The following is a 26268-nucleotide window of genomic DNA, read 5'->3' on the forward strand; positions in this document are numbered from 1 at the left end:
TGATGCAGTCTGATTTTCTTTCCTCTGTAAGATTCTGGATCTTTTTACATGAATGCCCAAATAATTGGATTTCAATCTAAAGCCCAATAATTTACTAGAATATGCTTTTGTATTGACCATTCAGGTGGACTTTCCCAAACGGGGTATGTTCTTTCCCAATATTTAAGTCTTTTTTTTTTTTTTTTCATTTAAGGAAGTTTTTTTCGTAAGTATTGGCTTTAGTATTCATTCTGTACTGTGTTTTGGTTTCTGCTTCAGCATCTGCAATGATACATATGTTGAATCTTCTAGTCTTCTATATTATTACTTTCAAATATTTTAAATGTCTTTCTTAATTTTCCTTCTTTTAAAATACTTCCATTTTTACATTTTATATGTATCTGTTCATATTATATGTGACGGTTATTTATTTGTGTATTTCCTCTGATTTCATCTCTCTTGTTCTAAAATGATGTTTCTTTTATTTCTAATCATTTACTAAATTCTGTGAGCTCTATTTGTCATCTACTTATCCAGTCATCTTATTTATGTGTTATTTTAATTCTGATATACGCTATTCTTTCACAAATTCTGTTATTTGTCAAAGAACAGTATATTGTTTTTGAAAGATTAAACTCTTTGGTTTATTGGGACCATATCTTTCTGTTGTCCCTTAGCATCTGTAGGGATATTACTATGCTAATTATTCCTTTTTTTAATACTAACTTTGCATTTAATCACAAGCTTTTATTGCTAGTTTAAGTGAGATGATTTTCCAGTATTATTAGAAAGAAAGAGTGGGTCAGAGTGCCTCTGTGGCTTCACAGCTCCAGGGTTTCCCCTTCTGAGGTTAACATCCAGTGTCTAAAATTACAGCCTCTTTCTTCTGAAGATCTGCGTTCCCTACTTCCTTTCATCTGGGCCATCTTTCTTCTTCTCCCCTAGAGTCCTGTCTTAATCTGTTGAGGCTGCTACAATAAGACAATACAAGCAGGGGAGTTTAAACAGTGGAAATTCACTTCTCACTATTCTGGAGGCTGGAAAGTCCAAGACCAAGGCATCAACAGGCTGGGCGACCAGGTGAGGGCTCCCTTTCTGGCTCACAGACAGCTGCCTTCCTGCTGTGTCCTCACATGAAGGAGGGAGAAAGGGTCTTGTCACCTTTCAGAAGGAAACTAATCCCACTATGGGGATCCATCATGGGGACTCTATCCTCAAGACCTCATCTAAATCTGATTATCTCCCAAAGACCCCTCCTCCAAATACTGTCACCTTGGGAATTAGTGCTTCAGCATATGAATCTTGGGGGAGACACTCACAGTCAGTTCATAGCAATTCCCTTTCCTGCTCCATTTATGTTCCTCTCTGTCTTAGTCAGTTCTGGATGCTATAACAAAATACCATAGACTGGCGGCTTAAACAACAACCATTTATTTCTGACAGTTGTGGAAGCTGGGAAGTCTAAGATTAATGTGCCAGAAGATTCAGTGTCTGAAGAGGGCCCACTTCCTGGTTGATAGATGGCTGTCTTCTTGCTGTGTCTCCACATAGTAGGCAAAGGGCTAGAGAGTTCTCTGGGGTCTATTTTACAAGGGAGCCAAACCCATTCATGAGGGCTGCACCCTTATGACTTAATCACCTCCCAACCCTCCCACCACCTCATATATCACTTTGGGGTTATAGTTTCGACATGCGAATTTCAAGGGACACAAACCTTCAGACCAAGCACCCTCCCAGCAGTTTCCCTATAGTGGAGTCATCCTTAGCTCTGGGCTAGAGAGGAAAGTCCGCCTTCCTTCATTCACACCTGTGCCCCTCGAGCATGAAGTCCAAGGTGTAGGGGAACATGCCACCTAGAGCCACAGCTCCTCTCACAGCCACACTCAAGCTGATCTGGGACTCTCATTCACTGCCAAATAGCCGTCGATCACTGCTTCACCACCTGGAGACAATGATCAGATCTAGCTCGTGGGGACTAAACTGAATGATGACTTTGAAAATTGTGTAAAGGGTCGTAGGCTGCTCTGTCTAAGTCGCTTATCACTGGTGCCAGAGTACAGCTGTGACTTGGATTTTGACCCTTGGGTCCTCTGTAAATTGAGTTTTGCCTAAGATCTACTATCAGAGTATTGCCACACAGGGCAATGCACATCTAAATAAATGGATGGAGAAAGCCAGGCCATGCAACCCACTAGACCCATCTGTCCATCCTCTTACACAGGCACTCAGCAAGCATCCACAGAGCACTCTGTATGCACCAGCCTGCAGTGCACCACAGCAGGCTCGATCGGGAAAAAGAGAGGCTTAATATACACTTGTAAATATTAACAAAATACGAAAGTGCCTATAAGACAAATGACTCCAAGGTGGGGAAGGTGCTTTCAACAGGGTGCCAGCAGAGTGCTATGGGATCCCACAAAAATAAAACATGCCCTTCACACTGAGTGTGGACTATGCACCGGGCTTGTGCTCTGTGCTTTTCTTCATTATCTGGGTGAGTACTGAACTCCAAGTCATACTACTCACTCCAGATGTGAAAAACAAGATGCAGAGAGGCTAAATGACCTTACATGTGACTGAGCTGGGACTTGAAGTTGGTCTGACAGAGCCCCAGACTCATTCATTCATTCTGTTACACTTTGACTCCCTGAGCTACAGCTCTGCCTCTCTCTCTCTCTCTCTCTCCCTCCCTCCCTCTTGACAATAATTCATTTATTTGCATCAATTCCAACAGATATGGAATTAAGCATCTACTATGTGCCAGGTGCTAGGTTCTGTGAGCTGACATTTATCTCAAGAAAACACATTAAAAAAGGCAATTTAGCCAGTAAATACATGACATGCTGGAGTGTGATGAGCACATTAAAGAAACAATAGGTAGGAGCTGGGGCTAAGGGTGTCTGCAGGGAGATCTCAGGGTTAGGGGTGTCTGCAGGGAGAGCGCTGGGGTTAGGGGTGTCTGCAGGAGAGCCGCCTAAATAGGGGGTGTCTGCAGGGAGAGCGCTGGGGTTAGGGGTGTCTGCAGGGAGAGCGCTAATCCATTGAGGTGGTAGATGTGAGGGGCATCAGAGCAGAGGGCCCAATAAGAGTTGCTTTGCATTACATCCTGATCGCATGTCCTACGGCCTTGAGCGAATTACATAAAATGTCATTCCTTCAAGCTACCTCATGGCAAAACTTTGAAATTGGCACCAGCAATTTTTTTTAATTTATACTTGCAAACGTGAGTAAGTTAGTGTGTTAATCCAAATCTATAAATGTGGGAACGTGGTGGATTTAGTGCATGTATTCAGAATGCCGGGCATCGTATCATCTGCATGTGTATTAGTCAGGGCTCCCCAGAGAGGCAGCACCAAAGGGATACACAGAGAAAGAGAAGTTAAGGAATTGGCTCACACGATTGTGGAGGCTGGCAAGTGTGAATATGCAGAGCTGGCCAGCAGGCTGGAAATTACAGCAGGAGCCGATGCTATAGTCTTAAGTTCAAAGACAGTCTGAAGGCAGAACTCTTTCCTTCTAAGGCACTTCAGTTCTTTTCTCTTGAAGAATTCAACTGATTGGATGAGGCCCACCCATATGACAGAGAGTAATGTGCTTCGTTTAAAGACTACTGATTTAAATGCTAATCACATCTGAAAATTGCCTTTACAGCAGCATCTAGACTTGTGTTTGACCAACCAGCTGGGCACCTTAGCCCAGCCAAGTTGACACATAAAATTAATCATCACAGCATTAAAAAGCGAATGCCAAAATGACAACAGTGGCATTCTAAGACCAGGACGAATACGAAGCAGGGGCAACTCACCTGCTTAACGTTTCACAAAGTCATCTTTCCGCTCATTGCGATGCAAGGTCATTGTGGTGGTGACAAAGCTGACATTTGAAGATGTCAGTGATTTCATCTCCAAGTGACTGTCCCTACCCCAGCCAGACAGAGTTGGGCTGGCCACCTCCCAGGCTCTGCAGCAAGCGTGGGGGGCCTATACTTAGAGGCAGAGGAGCGGGAGGAGGCGATCCTCATCTTAAATGTCACAGTGATTTATAGACTATATTTCCCGAGAAAAGTGCAAAGATTTATTTCCAGGAGACAGGCCGTTTGTAAACATGCAACTCACAGATGCAGCTGCGTGGGTCGTGAGCCCACAGAGGCCTCTGCCTTTTGCTAGGGAAAGGAACGCCAGTGGGTCCTGGAGGCAAGAGCAAGGGCTCAGACCTAGCAAAGTCTTCAGGATAATGGCTCTCATGTTCTTCATCTCCCCAGAGGAGCTAGGATTAAATCAACTTGCGGTAGGCTACGCCACCTAGCTGGATGAAAAGTGATGAAATTATGAGCAGGTAAGGTGATGGGCACGTTAATTAGTTGGAGTTAACCTTTCTCCAATGTACGCACATATCAAAACATCCCATTGAGCCTCATAAATACATAAAATTATTTCTGAATTTAAAATACTGCTTTTACGTTTTTTAAAAGTGAAAGGATGAAAAGAGTAAGTATTTTACCAGGAAGATGAAAAATGATCAATTTGTATGCTCATAATAATTTAGCTTAAAAATATATAAAGCAATCACCAACATTAAGCAAGAATAAGCTAATACATCTAAAATCAACCGTGGAAATGTTAATATTTCTTTCCCAGTCATTCATAGCTGGACTGGAAATTACCCCCCACGAAGCCAGGAGTCGGGAAGGGCTAGAGAGAAGGAAAAGATGAGTGGGAAAGGAGGAATGGTCCGACAGAAGCAGAAAGCCATGAAAAGTGTCTTTCTCAGCCATGGATTCAGCACAAGAAGAAAATTCTCCCCAAATATTTGAAGCCCTTTCATGTCCTGAAAAAGCTTGCTTCCCCAGAGACCTTCCATAGATATCAAATCCATATGAGTTCATAACTAAAAATCACACAATTGTAGAAATAAACTAGCCAGCCAGACAGAGCAAAACTCAGCCAAAACAGGAAGCAAGGAGAAAAGAACAAAGTCAGACTTCAGATATGTGGGCTGTCATGCACAATATGTATAGCAAATATTTCAAAAATACGATGGAATCAAAGACTTGCCTGCAATAAAATGGATAGATTCAAATAAGAATGAAATGGAATTTCAACAAATGAAAAAAATCTAACCAGTGATCTCTTACTACTCCTACGGATTTGTCTGGAGAAGTTTTGGATTCTTGCATCATCATATCATCTACACCTCGTGAAGTAACACGAGAAACTCAGGTGTCAGCCAGGGTCTTTCTGCCTCTCTGAATTTGGGAGACGTTGTTCAAACCCCCCTATTCCTGGCTGCCTCTCTGCATTCATGCTCACAGGCATGGTGAGACATTCATGCCTCCAGCTATACCCAAAGGCTGGAGCTCCCACCAGTTTCTCCGCAGACCCACTCATGGCCAAGCAGGCTGGAAATTCAGCAGCCTCACAGATATTGGGCGTGATAGAAGGGGTGACTCTGGGGTGTGCGTCACTTTCTGTCACCTCTGGCTCCCCCTGCCCCCATGTCTCCTCCTCCCTCCAGAGAGATGGGTGAGTTCCTTTCTCATCATCTCACACAACAATCCATGAAGAATTGTGCTCACACCTGTACCCTTCAGATCCCCACATTCTGCCCCAAGCAGGCCGTCAAGAAACTTCTGAGCAACAACAACGTCACCCCTTCGTCACTTCCCCGGGAAAGAATTCAGGAGATTGTGAAGAAGGAAACTTCTCTACCTCATTTCAACAGATGCCCCAGCAAATCTAGGTGATTTTCCTGCCGTGCCGTGGTAAAACAGTGCCTGCTATGATGAGAGGGCGTCTCATCATCTCTTTTCCTGTCTGTCTCCCTGCAGGCTGTGGGCTCCGGGGGCCAGCTCTTTGCTGTGCTGGCTGCCCCAATCCAGAGGATAACAGAGGCGGGTGCAGGAAGCCTGAGGCCTCCTACAAGCAGCTGCAGGTTTTACCTCCTGTGAACCCCAGTTCTGATGTCCTCACGTTCCCTCAGCTACCTGCTGCCATGGAGCTGTGGTTAATAGCAAAGCTCTCCCTTGGTGCCATAAGGCTCCTGGAGCAGTCGATAATGTATATGTAAAGCAGTTGCTTTTAAAATCTTTTATGTGCCTATCATATTAAAAGCAATCCTTTGGAAATTACCAAGACATGATGCACACCTGCCTGCAATTTTTATGGCTCTGTTTTCCCCCCCAAGTGAAGAATGCAAAATACTCAAAACTGAGCTTGTTTCTTTTCTTTCACAATGGGTCCTGCAGGTTCTTCACCCTCACAATCCTTCCAGCTGGGCCTGATGCCTCCACCTCCAGGATGACTTCCTCAGTTCGGATCCTTACGGTCACTTTCCTGGGCTCAGACCTCCTGGAAGCTTTTCTTTCTCTGATTTTTGCCACTTACCCCAAACTTATTCAGTCTCTCCCTGTCCTTTCCACCAGAAGCATTTTTTCCTAAATGTAAGCCCACTGTGTCATCCCTTGGCTTAAAACCCTGAAATATCCCTGGTACTCCCAAAGCTGACCCCAGGCTACTGCTGTTGCTGCACACCCTCTGTAAGCAAACAAGCAACACTGCTGGTGTCCTCCTCCTTCCAGTGCTGTGCCGTCTGGAGGCACCAGAGACTGGGAGGGAGAAGAGTCTGCAGGATCCATTCCGAAAGAAATACATCACAACCACCCACCAGCCTCCAGCTCACTCCCGCGGATGCTGGAAACATCTGATGCTGAGCCAGCTGCCTCCTTCCGCACCTTCAGTGTGGCCATCCTAGGAGGCTCTGACACCCCGTGGATGATGGGTCACTGGGCTCCATCATCGTCATCAAATGCACACACACTCCACCCATGCACACGCACGCTGACACAAGTTCACACTCACACTCGCACGCTCACCTCACTTTCAGCTGAGGCCACACTTCACGTTTCCGAGAGAAAGCAGGCGAGGCAGCAGGAGCTCTGAGGGGTAACCGGCTTGTCAGCTTGCCTGTGCCCCAGGGCACCCGGAGAGTGGGTACGTGACTTCCCGGGTGTCTGGGAGGGTGTTTCTGGAAGAGCTTAGCGTTTGCATTGGTGGACTGAACACAGCAGGTGGCCCCTCCCCAAGGTGGGTGGGCCTCGTCCAATCTGTGGAAGCCTGAATAGGACAAAAAGGTGGAGGGAGTTTGGATTCTCTCTGCCTGACCCAGGGGAGACATGCATTTTCTCCGGCCATTGGTACTCCAGGTTCTCAGGGCTTCAGGCTCTGACTGGAGTCCACACCCTTGGATCCCGGCCCTCAGGTCTTGGAACTTGCACCGCCAGCATTCCTGGGTGTCCGGCTGGCAGACAACAGATCGTGGGACTTCTCAGCCTCCAGAATCGCATGAAGTATCTCCTTACGAATCTCTTCCTATGCACGTTTATCCTATTGGCTCCGTTTCTCTGCAGAACCCTGACTAATACAAACCCCCTCATCTCACAGCAGTGCATGTACAAACCCACTCACATCTTCCCCTACCCCAAGCTCCCTCCGACTAGAGGCCAATCCCGCTGCGGCGCCCGGGACCCACCCTCTGCACAAGCCTTCCTTATTATTTTCTAAAAGCTCGTCTTTTCTGTGGGCTTCCAAGGCTGCTCTTCAGTATCCTTATATCAGACCCTTCCAGCTCCTTCCCGTCTCTCAAAAGCATTTTCACGGGGACTGCAGGCTCCTTCTCTCCCCTTGATAACCAAGTACTTACTATACCCCAGGTCCCTACCTCACAGCCCAAAGTTGTCCTAGGTCGGGTCCTGACCTCAGTGTCTTCAAATCCAACAGGCCATCTACTCTCCTGTGACATGCAGCATCCCATGGCTTTTCCTAAAACACCCCCTCTGTCAGCTTTGCTGTCACCCACCCTCCAGGGCTCTCTCACAGGCCTGCCCTTTGCTAGCATCTTAGCCTCTTCACCTCCCAGTGGTCCTATCTGCGATACCCCCTCTGTGTGTCCCAAGGCCCTCCAAAGGAACAGGTCTGTATCAGGAACAATTAGATTGAGTTGCAACGCAAGGGCTTGAGTTGCAAAGAGGTTCATTTTTCTTTCTGTAGAAAAGTCTGGGACCAGCTGTCAGAGTCTGGTTTGGCCACTGCATGGTCACCAGGACCAGGCTGTGTCCATCTTTTCTGTTCTGACCTTTTTCACATGGACCACTGTCCACGTCACCTCTGGTCAGCAGCTGCAGCAGTCACGTTCTTGCTCCAGGCAGCAGGAAGAAGGTGAGACCAGAAAGCAGAGGAGGCTAGTCCTGCCTGGTCAGCCCTCGGGGGACTTTGCCCAGGCGGCCCTTCCCCACCCATAGCTCTGATGATTTCTCTATAGCTGCCACCCTCTGAAAGGGGAGCTGGCAGAGTAGTTCTTGGGCATGGCACGTGGCCACCTCTGTGGCGAAGAAGTGGGGGATTGAGAATTGGGGTACACATCTGACAGTCCCCATGCAGTGTCCCAAAGTGGACCATGGACTCCACACCACACTGTTCTCTGAGTTTTCTCACCTCTATCCAAGTGGCTGCAGAAGCCAAAAGCCCCAGAGCCCAGCTCCCCTTCCCTCCTTTCTCCCAGATCCCATCTTCCATCCTTCCGTCCTTGCATGAGCCTGCCCCTCATCCTCCTCAGGACTGGAACTGGCTGCCGGATTCCTCCCTGGCTCCATGGGGGCTAGCTCAGGAATCTGAGCTGCTGATGGCTCTGTGGGGCAGCTGGGAGGATTCACGCCCCATCGGGGCTGAGAGGAATGAGGTGAGGGCTGTGGGGTTTGCCCAGGATCTCCTGAAATGTCAGGTCCAGGAACCGCAGCAGGACTCTCATTCCGCCTTCTGGCCACTGTTGGGAGTGACGCTGGCAGGATCCAGGGGCTCTGGAAAGCTCCAGGGGAAAGTTAAGGCATAACCCAGCTTCTCCGAGAGGGAACTCAGGGAGCATCTAGCTCAATCCTACAGAGGCAACCCCAAGGAAGGACCTGCTCAGGGTCACTTGGAGAGCTGGGCAGGAGGAGGGAGAGACTTCCCCGGTTCAGAGTGACAAAGACCCCTGCCCCAGGGATGGCTGAGATCCAAGTCCTCAAAATCACACCACCATCTGGAGGGTGTGAGAGCCAGTTTCGTCCTCAGCATCGACGCTGCAGTGCACACTGTTCGGTGCCAGGTGCTGGCTGACCCTGCCCTGGGGGAGGTGATGGACAGGCACAAAGGGAGAGCCCCGCAAACAAGGGTCCGTGTTACAGCAGAGAAGGAGAGCTCCTGATAGGACGCCAAGCACCGTGGCCGGGCTGCAGAGAGGCCTGCGAGGCCTGTAGAGAAGATGCCATGGAGAAGGTGGAGCTCCCAAAGGCCTTGCAGGTTTCACCAAGCAAGAGTGGAGAAGACACAGGCTGGACAAAGGGAGGTGGATGGGACAACCAGCCATGCAGCAGCCTCACAGGACACAGTTGTGAGTCGAGGAGGGGAGCCGTGCCCCTGTTGGCCCTCCCAGGACCCTGGTGTAGACGAGTGGGGCCACAGCTCCAGACACCAGCACCAGTAGCTGTGCCTGCAGCCCTCCTCACCCATTTGGGCACACCCAGAGTCTAGGCTGCAGTGCAGAAGCTCACAGGAGGATCAGTGCGTCCAGAGTCTCCCCAACATTGAATACGCACATCACACGCATGCACCCATGGGCCAGAGTCTCTGGTGAGCACACACACGGCACCTGCAGACATGCCTGCACATACAAAAGCACACAAGCACACACAACTGTGCAGGACCACACAAGCTCAGTCACACACACACTTATGCACGCTTATACACCCTCCACATGCACTCTCACACACTCCCACAAAACACACGCTGACACACACACACTAACACACACACATTCACATACACACAGGCACACTTATACACCCTCCATGCACACGCTCATACACCTCCACACGTGTTTTACGCCAGACTTAAATACACGCTTCATATGACACACTCATGTATGCTTGTACACCTCCACATTACCCCCACAACATATTTCACAGTAACACACACACATGTTCACCTACACACACTTCACGATACTCTTATATACACCTCCCACACATCTATTAACAAAGACGCTTCACATGCACACACTAACACACACGCTCACATGCACACCCTTCACACACACACCCACAACATACACACATATGCACACACTCATACCACATCGCTTCACATACACACAATTCCTCTCACACACCTAAGACACACAACATGCACACACTCCTGCACACACACATTCACACACACCTGTATAAGCTTACACACCCCACAACAACACACACACTTGCTGCACACACACTAACACATCACCACATACACAAACCCTTCACACACTCCACCACGGCATGCACACTCACATGCACACACGTTCACATACACAAATGCACGCGAGTTTATACACCCTTCACACACACACTCCCACAACACACGCTCACATGCACACACTAACACACACTGTTCACATACACACACCCTTCACACATTACATACCTTACAACACACATACATACCTACAATGACATTACTAATTCTATGCACACACGCCTTCACATACACACACACTCATGCATACTTACACACCCTTCACCACACACTCCATTAACACACACACTCACATGCACACACGTTCACATACACACACTCATGCACGTTTATACACCCTTCACACACCCACAACACACACGCTCACATGCACACACCATACTACATTTACACATCGCGCGTTCACGCCACGACACGCTCAGACTCCCTGTGGGTAGGCTCACCACCTGTCTCTCTGCGCTCGCTTTCAACCTAGGTCTCTTCTGCGCCTGCCAACCAACTCCCCTTACCTTCTTCAGAGAGCCTTTTATTAAGATGATTTGCCATGCCCATCTCGAATTTCACAGGACTAACTAGCCCTCCCGCCTCGGCCACCCTCAGGCACCCCTGATTCACAGAAAGGGAATATGCGCCAGCCCCACCCCAGAGCCACAGCAGCCGCCTCAGCTCTCCCCGCCTCACCATTGGTAGAAGCCAGGACTCCATCTCTTTGATGTGTAGGTCGCTTACCCTGGCACCCAAGCTTGCCTGAAAGTTGGGAATATGATGACTCACTGTATTTGGCAGCTCGTATGTGTCTATATTTCAAGACATTCATGCTCATGCTCATTACAATTAGGGCTGGAGAATCAGCGCAGTCAGCTGCCAAAATCAAGTGCACAATTCACATCAACCTTTCAGACCAGACAGAGAGCACCGGCTGACATTCATTCCTCCAGCAGCAGGAAATGCCACAGCAGAAGGGGGCCTTCGAGATGGGCCAGCTCCACTCCTAGCATGGTTGCTCGGCGTCTGCACAGGCCAGGCGTTTCTCTACGGGTCAGGGGAGCTGCAGCAAGATCCCAGGTCCTGACCCAAGGCAGTCCTGACCCATGGTCTGTCCCCATCGGCCATTCCCTGGAGCTGTGCGTCAGCTGCGGAGGTGCTTCTGGAAGGCAGGTGGAGGAGAGGAGGTAAGGTAAGGCTCCTTCCCAGCCTGCAAGTCTACGGTTTAGGTGGCCTGTACTAACCGATACTCGTACAGGTGCAATTGAGAACTCACTAAGGCAAAAGGGCCTTTGTCAACCCACAGAAGTGACAAGTCCAAGTGCAGACCAGGCTTCAGGTATGGCTTGACGGAGGCACACAGGCTCTTTCCAGCTCCCAGTGCCGGGTGTCTGGGTGCCCTCTACTGACAAGTTAGCAGTAGGAGCCAGGGACCTTCTGTCCTCTCAGTAACAAGTTCAGAGGGAAAGCCAGGGTCCCCGCCAACGTTTCCTGTCCCCTCTGTGTACCCGGTCCTCAGGTTCATCTCTCTGTGGCTGGAGGAGTGCAATGCCCAGAGCTGCTCAGGTCTAAATCACTCGGGCCTCACCTGCCAGGAAAGGTGCTCTCCCCAGTTTTAGGGACCAGGACTGGGGGGAAGGCTGTCCTGGGAAAATGTGAGTGGAGGTGTCCAGCAAAGCGTAACCAGACACTGGGGCAGCAGGGACCTGGGTTCACCCCAGAAGGCTGGCTTCCACCCAATGATGACATCACCACGGGAGACAGAGACAGACTGGGAGGAGGTGAGAGGACAGAGCCCAAGGGTCCTTTCATGGCCCCAGAGGGAAGGGAGCACTGAGTCAACAGAAAGAAATAAAAAGGGAGTTCAGAGGAGATAGGGCTGCACCAGCATACATGTGCCAGGACCCCAGGCCGGCGAGGGGCTGGCAAGGCAGGAGGGAGGGAGGCCATGGCCAGAGTAAGCAGGGCCTCTTCCCCTCCTGGGAGCTCAGCCCGACTGCCTGCGTGCCCTGTGGGGACTCCGTGGGGAGTGGAGATCATGTCACGAGTCCTAATTTGGGCACTGCACCCCTATCTGATCGCATCTGTGAGTCCTTATTTGGGGGCTGCCCCACGCCAGTCGCTCTGTTCACATCTGTGGCTGCTTCTCCCACAGGCTCCCACAGGTTCCTGTGATTAGGTCATTTGCCACCGGGAGAACTTGGGACCCTCACCGTGCACCCCCGCCCCCTTGCCACTGCCGGTGGAATGCACGGCACAGCACCCCTCGAGGGGCAGGTGTTGAACTAATATGCCCTTGAGGGGGTCCTTGGCCACGGGAGGAGGGAGGGAGGGACGGGCAGACAGACACCAACAGCTGCTGGCAGTTCCCAGGCTCTCACCTGAGACAGGACAGGGAGGTAGGGCGAGCCTAGCATGAACGCTGGGTGGAAATGCCCAGGGGGCCACAGGGAGCAAGAGGTGGACTCCAGGAAGATGGTGCTCTGGTGGATGGGAGCACGGAGCCCAGAAGGCAGGGTGGCTGGGCTGGACCCTCCCCAACGAGGGCTGTTGCAGGGAGGCAGGGCGAAGGTGGGACAGGGAGATGGTGGATGTGGAGGGACACGGGCAGAGAGCCAGGCAGCCTGCGGCAGGCTCACCCCCAGACAGGCTGGCAGAAGAGAGGTCACCAGCAAAGCGGGAGCGGGCAGAGAGGCGAGAGGTCTGGAGGATAGACACCACAGTGCAGTGTCTGATCAGCAGCTGGTCTGCAGCTGGAGGCTACTCTCCTCTACTCCACAGGTCCAGTGCCTCTCCAAAACTCAAAATCCCATCTCTGCAGGTCTCAGCCAATCCTGCTTCTGCCTGTTTTTATTTCCTGCCCAGAGCAAGTGCAGAACTAGGGGCCATCGATGGGTGAGAAATCATCATGCCTCCAAGCCGTATTTTTCACAGTAACAAGTCATTACTTTGTGCCTGGAGTCATTTCTCAGGATCTTAATGCATTCGTTTATCAATCAATACTTAATTGATGTCTATAAAGCATGTTCAAAATCAGAGGTGAGAGCAGCTCGCCAGGTACCGACTTCGTGTCTGGAGCCGCCTTGTTAAGGAGCAACCCCTGGCATGGGTGCCGTGTCTGCACCCTCAGTAGCTCTGGGTGGGTGCACTGGGGTCCGCGCAGCCCCTTCTCGCCACTGCAAATGGAAATCTCCATCTGGGAGAGGGACTCAGCCGTGCCCATCCGGGAGTCTGGGGCCTACCGGCAGCAGAAGGTGCAGTGTGGCCAAAGGCGGAGACATTTCTATCATCAGACCGGGTCCCCAGCCCGACTCTGCTGCCCACGTACTCCTGACCAGGGCGAGTTCATCAACTGTGTCGAGCCTGGCTGCTTCTCCAGCCTACCGGGAGTCCCAGTCTCGACAGGACTGAGTGGGGTGAAGGCGGCCAAGTGCTCAGCAGAGACCGTCCCACCGGGAAGTGTTCGCAAATATGGGCTGTTGAACCTGCTTTCGTTAGATCTAGATCCAGTTCTGCGACCACATTCATGACTTAGATCGTAACTGAAGTGAGGGTCAGCTGAGGCCGGGCCGTTTAGGGGTTTGGCTGCTAATGCAAGGACACCTGGGTTTGGATCCCAGAGTTGCCTCCAGACCCAGATGAGGCCTCAGGCAGGTGATGGGCCTGCAGATGCTGTTTCATCTTCTGCAGGGTGGTTAAGGGAGATCTCAGGCTTGTAGGAGACAAAGCACATCGCCCCGAGGAGCTCAGGAGGCGCAGATTACAGCCACCCTCCTTATCCACCCTGTCTCCCGTCACAGCCCTCATGAGTGCTCAAGCAAGGCTCAGAGCCTGATGGACGTGGCTACCTCCTCCCAGAGGACAGGCATGTCTCGGGTGCCTGCACCAGCCAGCGGCCCTTCTCCCGGGCCAGGAGATCCTCCAAGGAAGGCCAAGGGCTGAGGAGGTAGGCTAGGGATGGGCTCTGGTACACGGGCCCCGTTCCCATGATTGGAAACTTCCCAGGTACCATTTGTCACCTTGACACGCTGTTTCGAGTCTGGCTCTCCCCGGGGCGCCAGGAGTGGGCCCAGGCCCTTCCGAGAGCCAGCCCGCGGCCGTGCCGGTGACTGATTGGGGATGAGGCTGCTGTCCCTGCCTTCCTGGGAGTCAGAATGTTGATTGAATGGCCATTTCACTCTCTCCAACAAGCAAGTAACAGTGTAAACCGGGGTCTAATTTATCAAAAACAGTCGCTTGTATTCTGCGTGGCCCATGTTCTGCGCTGAAATATAGCCGCTGCCCAGCTCCTGGCCCATGCGCGTGCGATTTCATGATATTTCAGTTTTATGGAGGACATCTCACTGATGAATGTCTCTTAGTGAACGATCATTCTGGAATCTATTTTGCCTTCAAAGAGGCTTCTCCTGGAATGGGCTGGGAGGGGCGGGCACCGTGTTATATATAAATTCACTGCCAGGAGCGCCCAGCGGGGGAGGAAATGAGATCGGCCGAAGACGAGAATGAAATGTGTGCGGCTGCGGCCGAGCCTGTCCTCCCTGCCACTGTCCGAGGGCTGCTGGGATGGGCGGGAAGTCCGGATGTGGGATGGGTGGCCCAAGTGGCGCCCCCAGCTCCACCACCTGCCACCGCCTGGCCTTGGGCAGTTCACTCCCTCTGGGAGCCTGGGCTTCTCACGGGGCATAATTATTTACAAATTGCTGCCACTTTGCTGCTTGTTCTCGGCCGTCATTACATGCCAGGCAGGGCTGGAACTGGAGGCTGAGCTGTGTCCCAGTTACAGGTGACCATGCCAGAACTGCCAGGGATCCTGAGGCACAATGAGAGCCTTCCCTCCACCCACCCTGTGCTTCTTGCCTAGCAGGTGGCCGAGACGTTGCAGGCTGTAGGGTCCTCAGCACTTAGGCTCCCTGTGCTCTCTCTCCCTGCATACCTGGAGCTCCATTCTCTCTTGCTGGTGGCCTAGACAAAGTCTCTGGAATGGAATCACTCAGACTCTGGTGCTGACGCTGGCACCGCCTGTCCAGGGGGCCCCGGATAAGTCCCTCCCACTCTCTGGACTTGGAGGCCATGTCTGCAAATGAGGCTGGAGAATGAGGTGGTCCCTACAAGGCCTTCTGGTACCTGGAGGGACTGAGTGTCCCAGCCTGGGCCTTGCAGCAGCCCTTCCATATCGTGCACACCAGGACCTGAATCCTATCCCAGCACTAGGAGGGCTGCTGTCAGCCAAGAACAGGATCGTCATCCCCTCCGTCCCCTGCACAACGGAGCACAGCTGCCCCTTTCTAACACCTTTGCTCTGGGTCAAGGTTCTCAAAGGGGAGTCCCCGGCCGGCAGCATCAGCCTCACCTTGGAGTGTGCTAGAAATGCAGATTCTCAGGCCCCTCTGCAGTCTATGGAATTCAGAAGTCAGGTGCTGGGGCCCAGGAATCTATTGTAACAGTCTGCATTTTCTGCAGCTGCTGGAGCAGATACCACAAACTCAGTGACTGCAGAGTGCACGCGCTCCCCACCTTACAGTTCTGTAGTCTGGGATCCCACTGGGCTAAGAGCAAGGTGTCAGGAGGCTGCGTTCCTGCTGGGTGCTGCAAGGAAGAAGTCATTTCCTCGTGGGTTTTTTTTTTTTTTTAATTTCCTTGGCCCACGGTCCTTCCTCCACCTTCAAAGCCAGCAGCCCTGTGTCTTCTGACCTTCCATCGTCATGTCGTCCTCTGACCCATGTAAGGACCCGTGTCATTAGGGTGGGCACGCCTGGGCGATCTTCCCATCTCAAAGTCCTTGACTGAATCACATCTGCAGAGTCCCCTTTGCTGTGTAAGGTCACATGTTCACAGGACCAGGGATTAGGACTTGGACACTTTTGGAAGCCCATTGTCCTGCCAACAGCACAAGACCTCCAGGTGATCCTGCTGTGTAATGCACAGTGAGAGACAAATGCTCTAACGGACCACCAACAGCAGAACGTAAGCAGAGACAGGGACCCCGCCTTCCTCCCCAGTCTGGCCCTGTGCTTATCAAATTATAGAACTTTTGTAAGCAAATGAGTTCATTGGCGAATAAATGAATGACTGGTGAGACGAAGAGCTGAGAGTAGCGGCCACAGGTGGGGCCTGCCAAATAAAATGCAAGATGCTTGGTTAAATCTGAATTCCAGATAAATAACAAGTAGTTATGTTTTTTGGTTTTTGGGTGTTTTTGTTTGTTTGTTTGTTTTGTTTTTTGTTTTTGTTTTTTGAGACGGAGTCTCGCTCTGTCGCCCAGGCTGGAGTGCAGGAGCGCCATCTCAGCTCACTGCAAGTTCCACCTCCTGGGTTCACACCATTCTCCTGCCTCAGCCTCCCAGGTAGCTGGGACTACAGATGCCCGTCATCACGCCTGGCTAATTTTTTGTATTTTTAGTAGAGATGGGGTTTCACCGTGTTAGCCAGGATGGTCTCCATCTCCTGACCTCGTAATCAGGCCGCCTCAGCCTCCCAAAGTGCTGGGAGTACAGGCATGACCCACCGCGCCTGGCGAACAAGTAGTTTTTTACCACCAGTGTGCCTCTAACAGAGATACACTTTTTTAAAAATTATTTTTTATCTGAAATTCAAATTTAGCTGATATCCTGTATTTTTCTTTGCCAAATGTGGCATCTCTAAGCATCAGTCCAGCCACGGCGCAGGTGGTAAACCTGGGAATTCGTTGCTCCCTCCAGAACTCTGTTTCCCTGTTCAATATTCTAGAAAGCATCCTCTTCTCTTGCAAACCCTGTTCAATTTCTCAGGGGGGATGAGGCCTCCTTCCTCTTCCTGTCCTCCATCAGTCGATATTCCCATCCCACCCCCCTCCTAGAATTTGGTGATCTGGAGTCTGAAATCTTCTACCAGGAGTTCAGGCCGTGATGGGCTGATGAGAAGCCCGGTTCTCACGTGAATTCTGCACCCCTCCTTCGGGAACAAGGAAGACCCAAGCTTGCTTCTCTCTAGATCCTGCCGGGGGGTTTCAAGAATCCCTGGTTTTGAGGCTGCAGGATGGAGCCGCACGGGAGAGCCAGGAGCAGACCCTGGCACAGCGCACTCTGAGTGCAGGGTTGCTGCTGGCCCACTCCGTTCCCTCCACACTCTAGAGGATGTGGGGTGGACACCGTGAGGGTGCAGCCACGCAGAATGGCTAGGTCTGTCCCTGTGTCCTCATGCGCAGAGCTCTGGGAGGCAGGCTGACGTCCTCACACATCTGCGAGCCAAAAGGTAAAAAAAAAAACAAACAAACCAAAAAACAACAAAAAAAACCCACTCCAATGTTCTTATGCTTATGGGTTCTACAGACTTGTACATATATATGCATATACATAATGTAACAAAAATTCTTGATTTCATCTTCAGAGACATAAATGGAAGAAAATGTACGTAAAAGAGAGTCCACTTAAACGTGATCCTCTCAAAGGAAGAAAAGAACGGGGCTCTCTCATCCACATCGACCCGGCGAGGCCCAGACACCCCCACCTCCTCCTCTTAGAGCTCTATTGTCCTTTGATCTTCCTAATAATGTGTTTCTTTCCTGGTCACAGGTTTTCATCATCCTCACAGCCTATTGATTAGAACTCTTTTCCAGGGTTTTGAGATATTGGCTACAATAAGGGATGAAATGACTCAGTCTTCAGGTGATATTTCAAAGGAGGCGTGTTGGTAATGTCCTCCCACGGCGAGGGACCTGGCCAAGATAAACCACGCAGGAGGCCCGGAAGGCAGAGCCTGCTCCGGGTCAGCCTCACTGCTGTCCCTTCTGGCCTCTTGACATTTTGGTTTTGGCATGGTGAATGGGGCTACCACAGTGGGCCGCCCAGCACGACCCCCTGGCCAGACCTAAGGGCAGGCAGAGGGAAGGGGAAGGCCAGGGATGGGTGGGTGGCCGTGTGTGTCCCCTTTGCTGAGGTTGGGGCACTGTGGTTCCTGCAGTCCTCAGCCCAGGGACTTCTACGCAAGATCTACACCTTTAAGGGGGAAGGAATGACCCATCCCAGGCTGTCTTCGACTGTTGGGGCTCCCATAACAAAATGCCATAGACTTAGGGGCCGATAAACAGCAGCCATTGATTTCACATAGTTCTAGAGGCTCCAGCAGAACGTCTGGTGACGGCCCCTCCCTGATTCCTAGACAGCACCTCTTTGCTGTGCCCTCACCTGGTGGAGGGCCAAAGGATCTCTCTCAGACCTCTTTTTAGAGGGCACTCTCCCCATTCATGAGTGTTCCGCCCTCAGGACCTAATCACCTCCCAAGGGCCCCACCTTTTAATACCATTGCATTAAGGATTAGGTCTCAACATGTGAAACTGCAGGACACATACACTCCGCCCACAGCAGAGGCCCTGACGGGGCTGTGAAGTGTCATGAGTAGAGCCCCAGCAATGGTCTGTAGGGGTCTGGAGGGGCACATAGGTCCAGCGGAGCGCAGGGACAAGGTGAGAAGCCAGAGGGGGCTGTGTGGGCTGCACTGGGTTAAATCAGGAGGCCTGGAGATGCCTGGTGAGGAGCCCTGGTCCCACAATGTGGGGGAGCCTGTCAGCACAGGAGTGTAGGCCACTGGCTTGTGGGCAGCCTCCCTCAGGAGGGTGTGGGGCTGATGAACAGGTGTGGGAGCAGGTGCAGGCATCAGGACGTGTCCCCTGCGGAAGCAGCTCCCGTAGGATCACTTCCCCCACCAGCGGCCAGGAAGGGCATTGCATTCGGACTCTACACGAGTCCAGCTTCACTCATTGCCAGCTGAGGCCTCATTTTCTCATCTCTTAAGACACAAACACCCACACCCCTTTTCCTAGGAACACACACACACACACACACACACACACACACACGATTCTGCCGCTCATAACTAAACGCAGTGAAAGGTAAACGAAAGTGCCCCTCCATGGAAATCGACCCCAATTCAGCCTCTAATCCTGAGACGCAAGATTCAGCACCAATATGTCAAGGAAAAGTGTTCCTCTGCATTGATCCTCGAGGATACTAAATGTATATTTTAAAAAATAAATTCTGTCTCCAAGTGTTCGGTGAGACAGAGAGAGAAACAGCCGCTTCTGACGCGAGCACAAGGACGCGGCTTTTCTGGAGGTTTCCTCACTGCAGGGCCCATCCATCACCTTCAGGGGTTCGATGAAACCGTTGCAAATATGATCAATCATCTTTTTATTGAATTAAGACAAATGGCTGGTTATTAATAGTCTAAGACTTAATGAGGAAAATGGATAATGCCGCACAGGGAAAAGGCAAAGGACTGAGCACACAGCCTCTGCATTTTTTCTGGAAAGATCTGGAAGTGTCTTCAGTGAGAAAAGCCTCGGGCTGGATGACCTCTTTGATTCCCACTAAGAACTCAAGGAAGCAAAAACTCCTAGGTTGACCCTTTCTCCACCGCCTTCTATCTGTGCGATCTCCAGGCAGTGACTTGACCTCTCTGAGCTTCTGTCTCTTCATGAAGGTGCTTGGCTTATGATGTTGTGCCTGGTAAATGCAGAACAAGAGAAGCAGAGTCCTGGCCTCCAACATCTGAATCATGTATGGGACAGAACAGCATGCATCACTTGCGGTTCTGAGGGGGCCGACGGGATCAGATGCTGGCACAGGACATGGGAAGAGGGGTGCGTGTGGGGCAGAGCCGTGCAGCAGGTGCACAGCTGTGCAAGGTGCCCTGATGGCCCTGATGGGCCCTCTCTGCTCCGTGTTTCCAGAAATCCTTGGAAAGGAGCTCAAGTGGCGCAGTATCTGGAGCGTGTTGTGGACTTGGTTGGGATGCCTGGTGTCTGTTTATGGCAGCACTTCTGGGGAAACAGATTGTGTTTATGTCAGAAAGAAAAGACCATGTTTCGGGGCAATCCCTGCAGCTTGTTAGGTCAAATCAACACCCCCAGCCCATCTGCCTCAGCAGGGTGCCTCGGCCCCGCTCAGTGCCGGCAGACAGGAGCCTCCCAGGGAGCAGCCGAGCTCCAGGGAGGGGGAGCCCCACCACCGAGCACAATGGTCAATCAGCCCCTTCGTAGAAGCAAGTCAGGCTGCCCGGAGTGCGCTCTGTCCGTTGTTCCTGCAGCCTCCACGGGCACCGACCCGGGTGGTCCCTGGCTGGATGGTCAGAACTCAGAGCTGTGAGCTGTGGCTCCTGACTCCCTCCTGAACAACAGGGTCCAGGGAGACAGGCAGACATGGAAACCTCAAGTGTCGTGGGGGCTGCGGGCTGGGGGTGCCCCATTGGGCAGTCAGGCGCACAGCAAAGAGGACATGACCTCAGGTCTTCGGCAGCAGGGAGGGAAAGCGTGGAGTACATGTTTTCCTCTGGGAAATATTCATGTCCGATTCATGTGATATTGTCCTCAGTGCTGAGCCTGGCAGACCTACATATTGATCTTTTTGGTGCATTAACTAGGATTTTTATTTCTCCTTTAATGATCAATTCCTAAAATTATAATACTTAGGTGAATAGTACCAATGCTTAATATTTTTGATAAAAATCTAAAAATTGAGCTCCAAAAGGGAGTCACCAATTTATATTTCCATCATCATTATGCAAAAGTCCCTATTTACTCACACCCTTAATTACATAGAAAAGTATCAATGAGTGTTTACCAGTTTAACGACTCAGAAATATTGTCATATCTAATTTGTATTTCTCCAGTATTAGCGACATTGTGCATTTTCGATTATGTGTATTGACGATTTGTACTTTTACTCTGAATTTCTTTTTCTTTTCTTTCTTTCAACTTTTATTTTAGAATTGGAGAGGACATGCGCAAGGTTGTTACACAGTTCTATTGCGTGATGCTGAGGTTTGGAGCATGAGTGAATCTGTTACCCAGGTACTGAGCGTAGTACCCAACAGGTAGTTTTTTTTCTACCCTTCTCCCCCACCCAGGAGTCCCCAGCATCTATTTTTCCCATCTTTGTGTCCATCTGTACTTAATGTTTATCTCCCACTTAGAAGTGAGAAAACATGGTATTTCGTTTTCTGTTCCTGCATTAATTTGCTTAGGATAACAGTTTCTAGCTGCATCTGTGTTGCTGTGAAGGGCATGGCTCCATTCTTTTTCATAGCTGTGTCGTATTCCATGGTGTCTGTGGATTTTGTTTAAAAAGGTTGTTTTTGAAGAATACTTGACAACATGCAGAAATTCTCAATGCATGAAAAAAAGTAAAAGGGAACAGAGGTATATTTAAAGTAGGTTCCAATATTGTCCAAAAATATTATGATTGATTATCTGGGAGAAGTTATGGGTATTTATGCCTTTTTCCATCTTTGAAAAATACTCTGAGAATAGGCATTAGTTTTACGAGGAAAATGCATGTTCTAAAGCCTAAAGATAAATTGTGTCTCCCCGCAAAAGATAGGTTGAGGGACTCAGTCTGTGGCCTGATTTGGAAGCAGGGTCACTGCAGATGGAATTCGTTGAGGTAAGGTTGTCCGGGAGTAGGTGGACTCCAATCCAAGATGACTCATGTCTTTGCCAGAATAGCCATGTGGAGAGAGACCACAAAAGTAGCCACGTGAGGATGGAGGCAGAGACTGGAGCCATGCAGCCACAAGCCAGGAGCGCTGCAGATGGCCAGACTCTGCCAGGAGGGCTCCTCTCCACAGGATTCCCAGGGAGCACAGTCTTCCTGCCCCTGGAGCTTGGACTTCCGGCCTCCAGTACTTTAAGACAATAACTTTCTGTTGCTTGAAGCCACCAGTTGTGGTTCTTCCTGACAGTGACCACTTTCCAAGGAGTGGCTCCCGGTGTGAGGACACAGCAGCCACTGAAGGAGCCAACGCCGGCTTGCAGGGTCGTCCTACTGACTGGACGTTTTACCACTGAATCCAGAAGGGGCCTGCCTGGCCTCGCCCTCTGTGAAAGGCCACAGGCTGCTTGGGAAGGAACCCAAGGGTGCCCAGCAGGAAAAGGCAAACGGGGAAACGGGGATGGGCTTCCAGGCACACTCTCCCCTAGGCCACCTCAGCCAGAGCCTCCAAGGGCAGGACTCAGGGCCTCCAGCTGCTCTCAGCACCACCCACCCCCCATGACACAGCACAAACCCACGGACACCCGCTCCTCAAAAACTGTCTCCTGGCCTATCCAGGAGGAACCATCAGCTTACTGCGAACATTGTGCTTCAAAAAAAGCCTTTAAACGGTAGAACCTTTTTATTTTTTAACTTTTTAACCCAGCAGCCGCTGTGTGATATTGTACACTGTCACAATGTACAATAGCTCCCCCTTATCCACGGGGGACACATCCCCAGACCCCCAGTGCGATGCCTGAAATCTCAGATAGCACCGCACCTGACGGCCGCCCACGGGAACATGGTTCATCACGGCTTCCGCCCACAGATTTCCTGTCTTTCCCATTCTAACTGAGCCCGTATCATGCTCCGTGGCCATAACTTTTGCAGTTTGAGGTGTGACAGCAAAACTAGCGCGAATTTCTTTTTCTTTCTTCACAATTTCATCAATAGAGGACTCCCTCTGACCCTAGTTCTTAGCAGCCTCAGCAAACGATTATTTTATATCCCTGTAAAGTGTAGACCTTTCACCTTCTCATTTAAGGAAGCACTTTACGGCTTCTCTTTGGTGTCCCCGAATTGTTGGCATCGCTACTCTGGTGCTTCGGGGCCACGGTTAAGTGAAATAAGTGTTCCTTGAACACAAGCACTCAGAAGCCACAACAGCGGATCTGATAACCCAGATGGCTATCAAGTGACGAGAGGATGGGAGCGTCCACAGCCTGGAGATGCTGGGCGAAGGGAGGAGTCCCGTCCAGGCTGGATGGGGTGGACGGCACAAGATTTAAGCATGCAATTCAGAATGGTCTGCAATTTAAAACTGATGAATTGTTTATTGCTGAAATTTTCCATTTGATATTTTTGGATCTTGGTTGAATATGGGTAACTGAAACCAAGGAAAGAAAAACGAAGGAGAAGGGGGAACAACGATTGTTTCAGAAATACGATGGTGGACGAAAGAGACAGCATCTCTCCTCTGATGCCGTGAAGGGGGTTTGCATCTGAAACTCATGCCCGTCTCTTCCCCGCCATCTCCACAGGGCCCTGAGAGGCTCCCCACATCACAATTTGGAAACTACTGCTCAAGTCAAGGGCAGTCTCCACCCAGCCCCCCTCCTCAGACTACCAAGGTCTGATGGCAGCCCTGAGTCCCCTCCTCTCATCCCAAACTGTTGGCCTGCGGGTCCTCACTCTGGCCCCATCGCCACCGCCACCCTCAGAAGCTGGAGGAGTGTGCTCAGAGTGGCCTCCAATACACTAGGCCTGGGCACAGGGGACATATGTGGCTCTGTCCAAGTCACATCCCACAACCCACCTGGGAGATGGCTCTTGTCAGGACATCTCAGCGGTGAGCTGGAGCCTGGGGAAGGTGGTAGCACTTTCTGTTTCCACAAAACGGTGCTCCAGAGGCAAGTTGTATTAAAGCAAGACGCTTCCTGTAAACAACTAAATATTCCCCGGAAATGGAGGCTGGCAGCGAGCAAGTCCATATGTTAGCCTGAGTGGAGGCCCAGCCGTACCCCGTCTGTGTTCCAGCCTGATGTACGCGGCCTCCGCCGTGAGAGACTGATTGGCGGCATTTTCTTCTGTCCTCATTGCATGCAGATCCAAACCCTTCCGAGAAGTCCATAAGCAAAAGTACCAGCGCCATGGCTGCCCCCGCCTGCCCCCCGCCCAGCTCGCTCCAGGAAACCGTGGTGTAGCCGTGGGCTTCATCCTTCCTGACGTTTCCGATTCCAGACAGGCAGCTGCTGGCAGCGTTTAGCGAGCGACTTAAAAGCCCACTAACAAGGAGTCTTGGGCTATAACACAGAAACTCACAGAATGGTGCTCTCGTGGGCAACTTACTCATTTTAGTGCTACTCAGAGAGGCCTAAAAAGACCTGATAAATACTTAAAATCAGAATGATCCTGCGAGTGTTTCACAACACAACAGGTATTTAATTAGCCTCAATTCCGTGTTAGGAAGGCGTGGGAAAGGCGCCGTTAAGCCATTTATATACCCAGATGACTGCCCCCCCTCCCCATGCCTACCATGGAGCCTGGCTACCTTGTTTCTTAGCGGGGAATAAAGCAAATAATTTTGCGAGAGGCAATAAAGTAGGATTGGGGAGGGAGAGACGGGACCTGATCCAAGGGCGGCTGCGAATGTCAAAAGGACACGGCTTGGCTTGGTCTCTCCATTGACAGCACCTCAACTCATCTTTAGAAATTAGCTCCCTGCAGGCCTGGCATGGGGAAGGGGCCTTCACTGCCTGGGCAGCCTCCAGGGGCCACGGGGGAACTCCAAGAGGCATTTTCAGGGTTTCCCATCCAGCAGGCGATGCCGGGCATTGGTGTATCCGCAGAGGGCCACACTCACCAGGGCTGGGTGTCTCTGCTCCCATTTCCTGTGTGGGGATCCTCCAAGGCATGGCAGCCAATTCTGCGTCTTTCTGCCTCCTCCTGTTCATCTCTGGTCTGGCTCAGAATTGTGTCTTTTCTCCCATGTACAACACATGCAGTTCAGAGAAGCTGACTCCAGGTTGGCTGTGGGGTCTGGTTTGTCTGTAGACACGACTCTCACATCAGCAGAGACCTGAGTCCCCCAAAACTACACCTCGGTTGTAACACAGGTCACAGTGGCCGACCAATCTCTGGGATCCAGGGCTCCAACCCCCGCTCTGAGATCCATGCCCCTGCGACAGGCTGCTAAGGGGCTGTAGCATGACCTTCTGTGTCCACATCTACTGAGGGTGTTTTAGGAACCAGGCACTGTTCTAGGTGCTGAGAGACAAACCGCCCTGCCCTCAGGGAGTTTACATCCTAGTGGAGGCAGATTAATCACAAAAATATAGAAAGACAAGTTACATAGGGCATCAGTAGGTTACATGTGATGAAGAGAAAGAGCCAAGAAGCAATAAGGGGATGGTGTTGGCAGCACAGCGGGAGGGCAGGGAAGGCCCCTTGGAAGTGATCCTCCAGGAAGGACTTGCGGTTGTAATGAGCCATGTGGACAGTGGAGGGACACTGTCCTGGGCAGCAGGAATGGCCCACGCTAAGGCCCCGGGGCAGAGGGATGCCAAGAGTGCTCCAGGGACAGCCAGGGCTGGTGAAGAGTGAATGAGGGGAAAGTACAGGAAATGGGGGTCTCAACCTTGTAGATCCTCACAGACTGGTGTGAAGCTTTCACTTCCACCCTGCCTGAGATGGAGAATCATAGGAAGCTTTGAGCAAGAGGCCGTAGGATGTGATTTAGGATTTTAAAAGCCCTGGAGGCTCTGGGGAAGAGTCCAGGCCGAAGCGTGGGTTCAGCTGGCCGCCCGAGTCCGGGTGCCTGAGGCTGTAGGGCTGAGGTCCCCACTTCCTTGCTGGCAGTCAGCTAGGGGCTGCCCTTGGACCCTAGAGATCACCACTTTAAAGAAGGGCCCCCATCTTTAAGGTCAGAGCCCTCTGAGGCTTTGAACCTCTGGCTTCCTCTTCTGGGACCAGCATGAGAAAACTCTCTCCTTCTAAAGGGCTCACCTGACGGGGTCAGCTCGTCAGGATCCTCTCAATAGCTTAAGCTAACTGCCTTGGGACTTCAATTACCTCTGCAAAATCCCTTCCCAGCAGCAGCTAGGTTAGTGTTTGTGGTATAACACCTAAAATCAAAGCCAAATATTAGGTGTGCCTTGACCACTGAGGAAAACCAGGAGGGCTTCGAATGCCCCCCACCTGACGGAATGATCTAGAGGGTGGAGAGGGAGTAAACATCAAAGAGCACCCGTCAGGTGGCCGCCAGCCTCTGGTGGGGAACTAAGCAAGGATAGGGGTTGGGGCAGAGGTGGGTGGGGGCCGCCCTTTCCTGCAGAGCGCAAGCGTCCCTCGCCACTCAGCTCCCTTGGAAAAGACCCCCACCATAAACGACCCTCCTTATCACGAGGGCCAGGCACGGCTCTGCTTATCCCCGGGTAGCGGGTTTCCGTTCCCTGCCAGGCCAAGAAAGTATTCAG

General features: G+C 51.2%; 1 protein-coding gene across 1 annotated transcript; it reads left to right on the plus strand.

Annotated features, from left to right (window-relative positions):
* The first annotated feature begins 12738 nt into the window (after positions 1-12738).
* Positions 12739-14684, plus strand: LOC116270718. Its single transcript, XM_031656179.1, has one exon. It carries the CDS (start codon positions 13313-13315, stop codon positions 13817-13819), a length of 507 nt encoding a protein of 168 aa, XP_031512039.1. The 5' UTR covers positions 12739-13312; the 3' UTR covers positions 13820-14684.
* Positions 14685-26268: the final 11584 nt, after the last annotated feature.

The sequence above is a fragment of the Papio anubis genome, chromosome 16, assembly GCF_008728515.1.
Source record: "Papio anubis isolate 15944 chromosome 16, Panubis1.0, whole genome shotgun sequence".
NCBI classification, from domain to species: Eukaryota; Metazoa; Chordata; class Mammalia; order Primates; family Cercopithecidae; genus Papio; species Papio anubis.

Coding starts and splice junctions, on each gene's coding strand:
- LOC116270718 (XM_031656179.1), top strand. CDS start 13,313: ATGTTCAAAATCAGAGGTGAGAGCAGCTCGCCAGGTACCGACTTCGTG.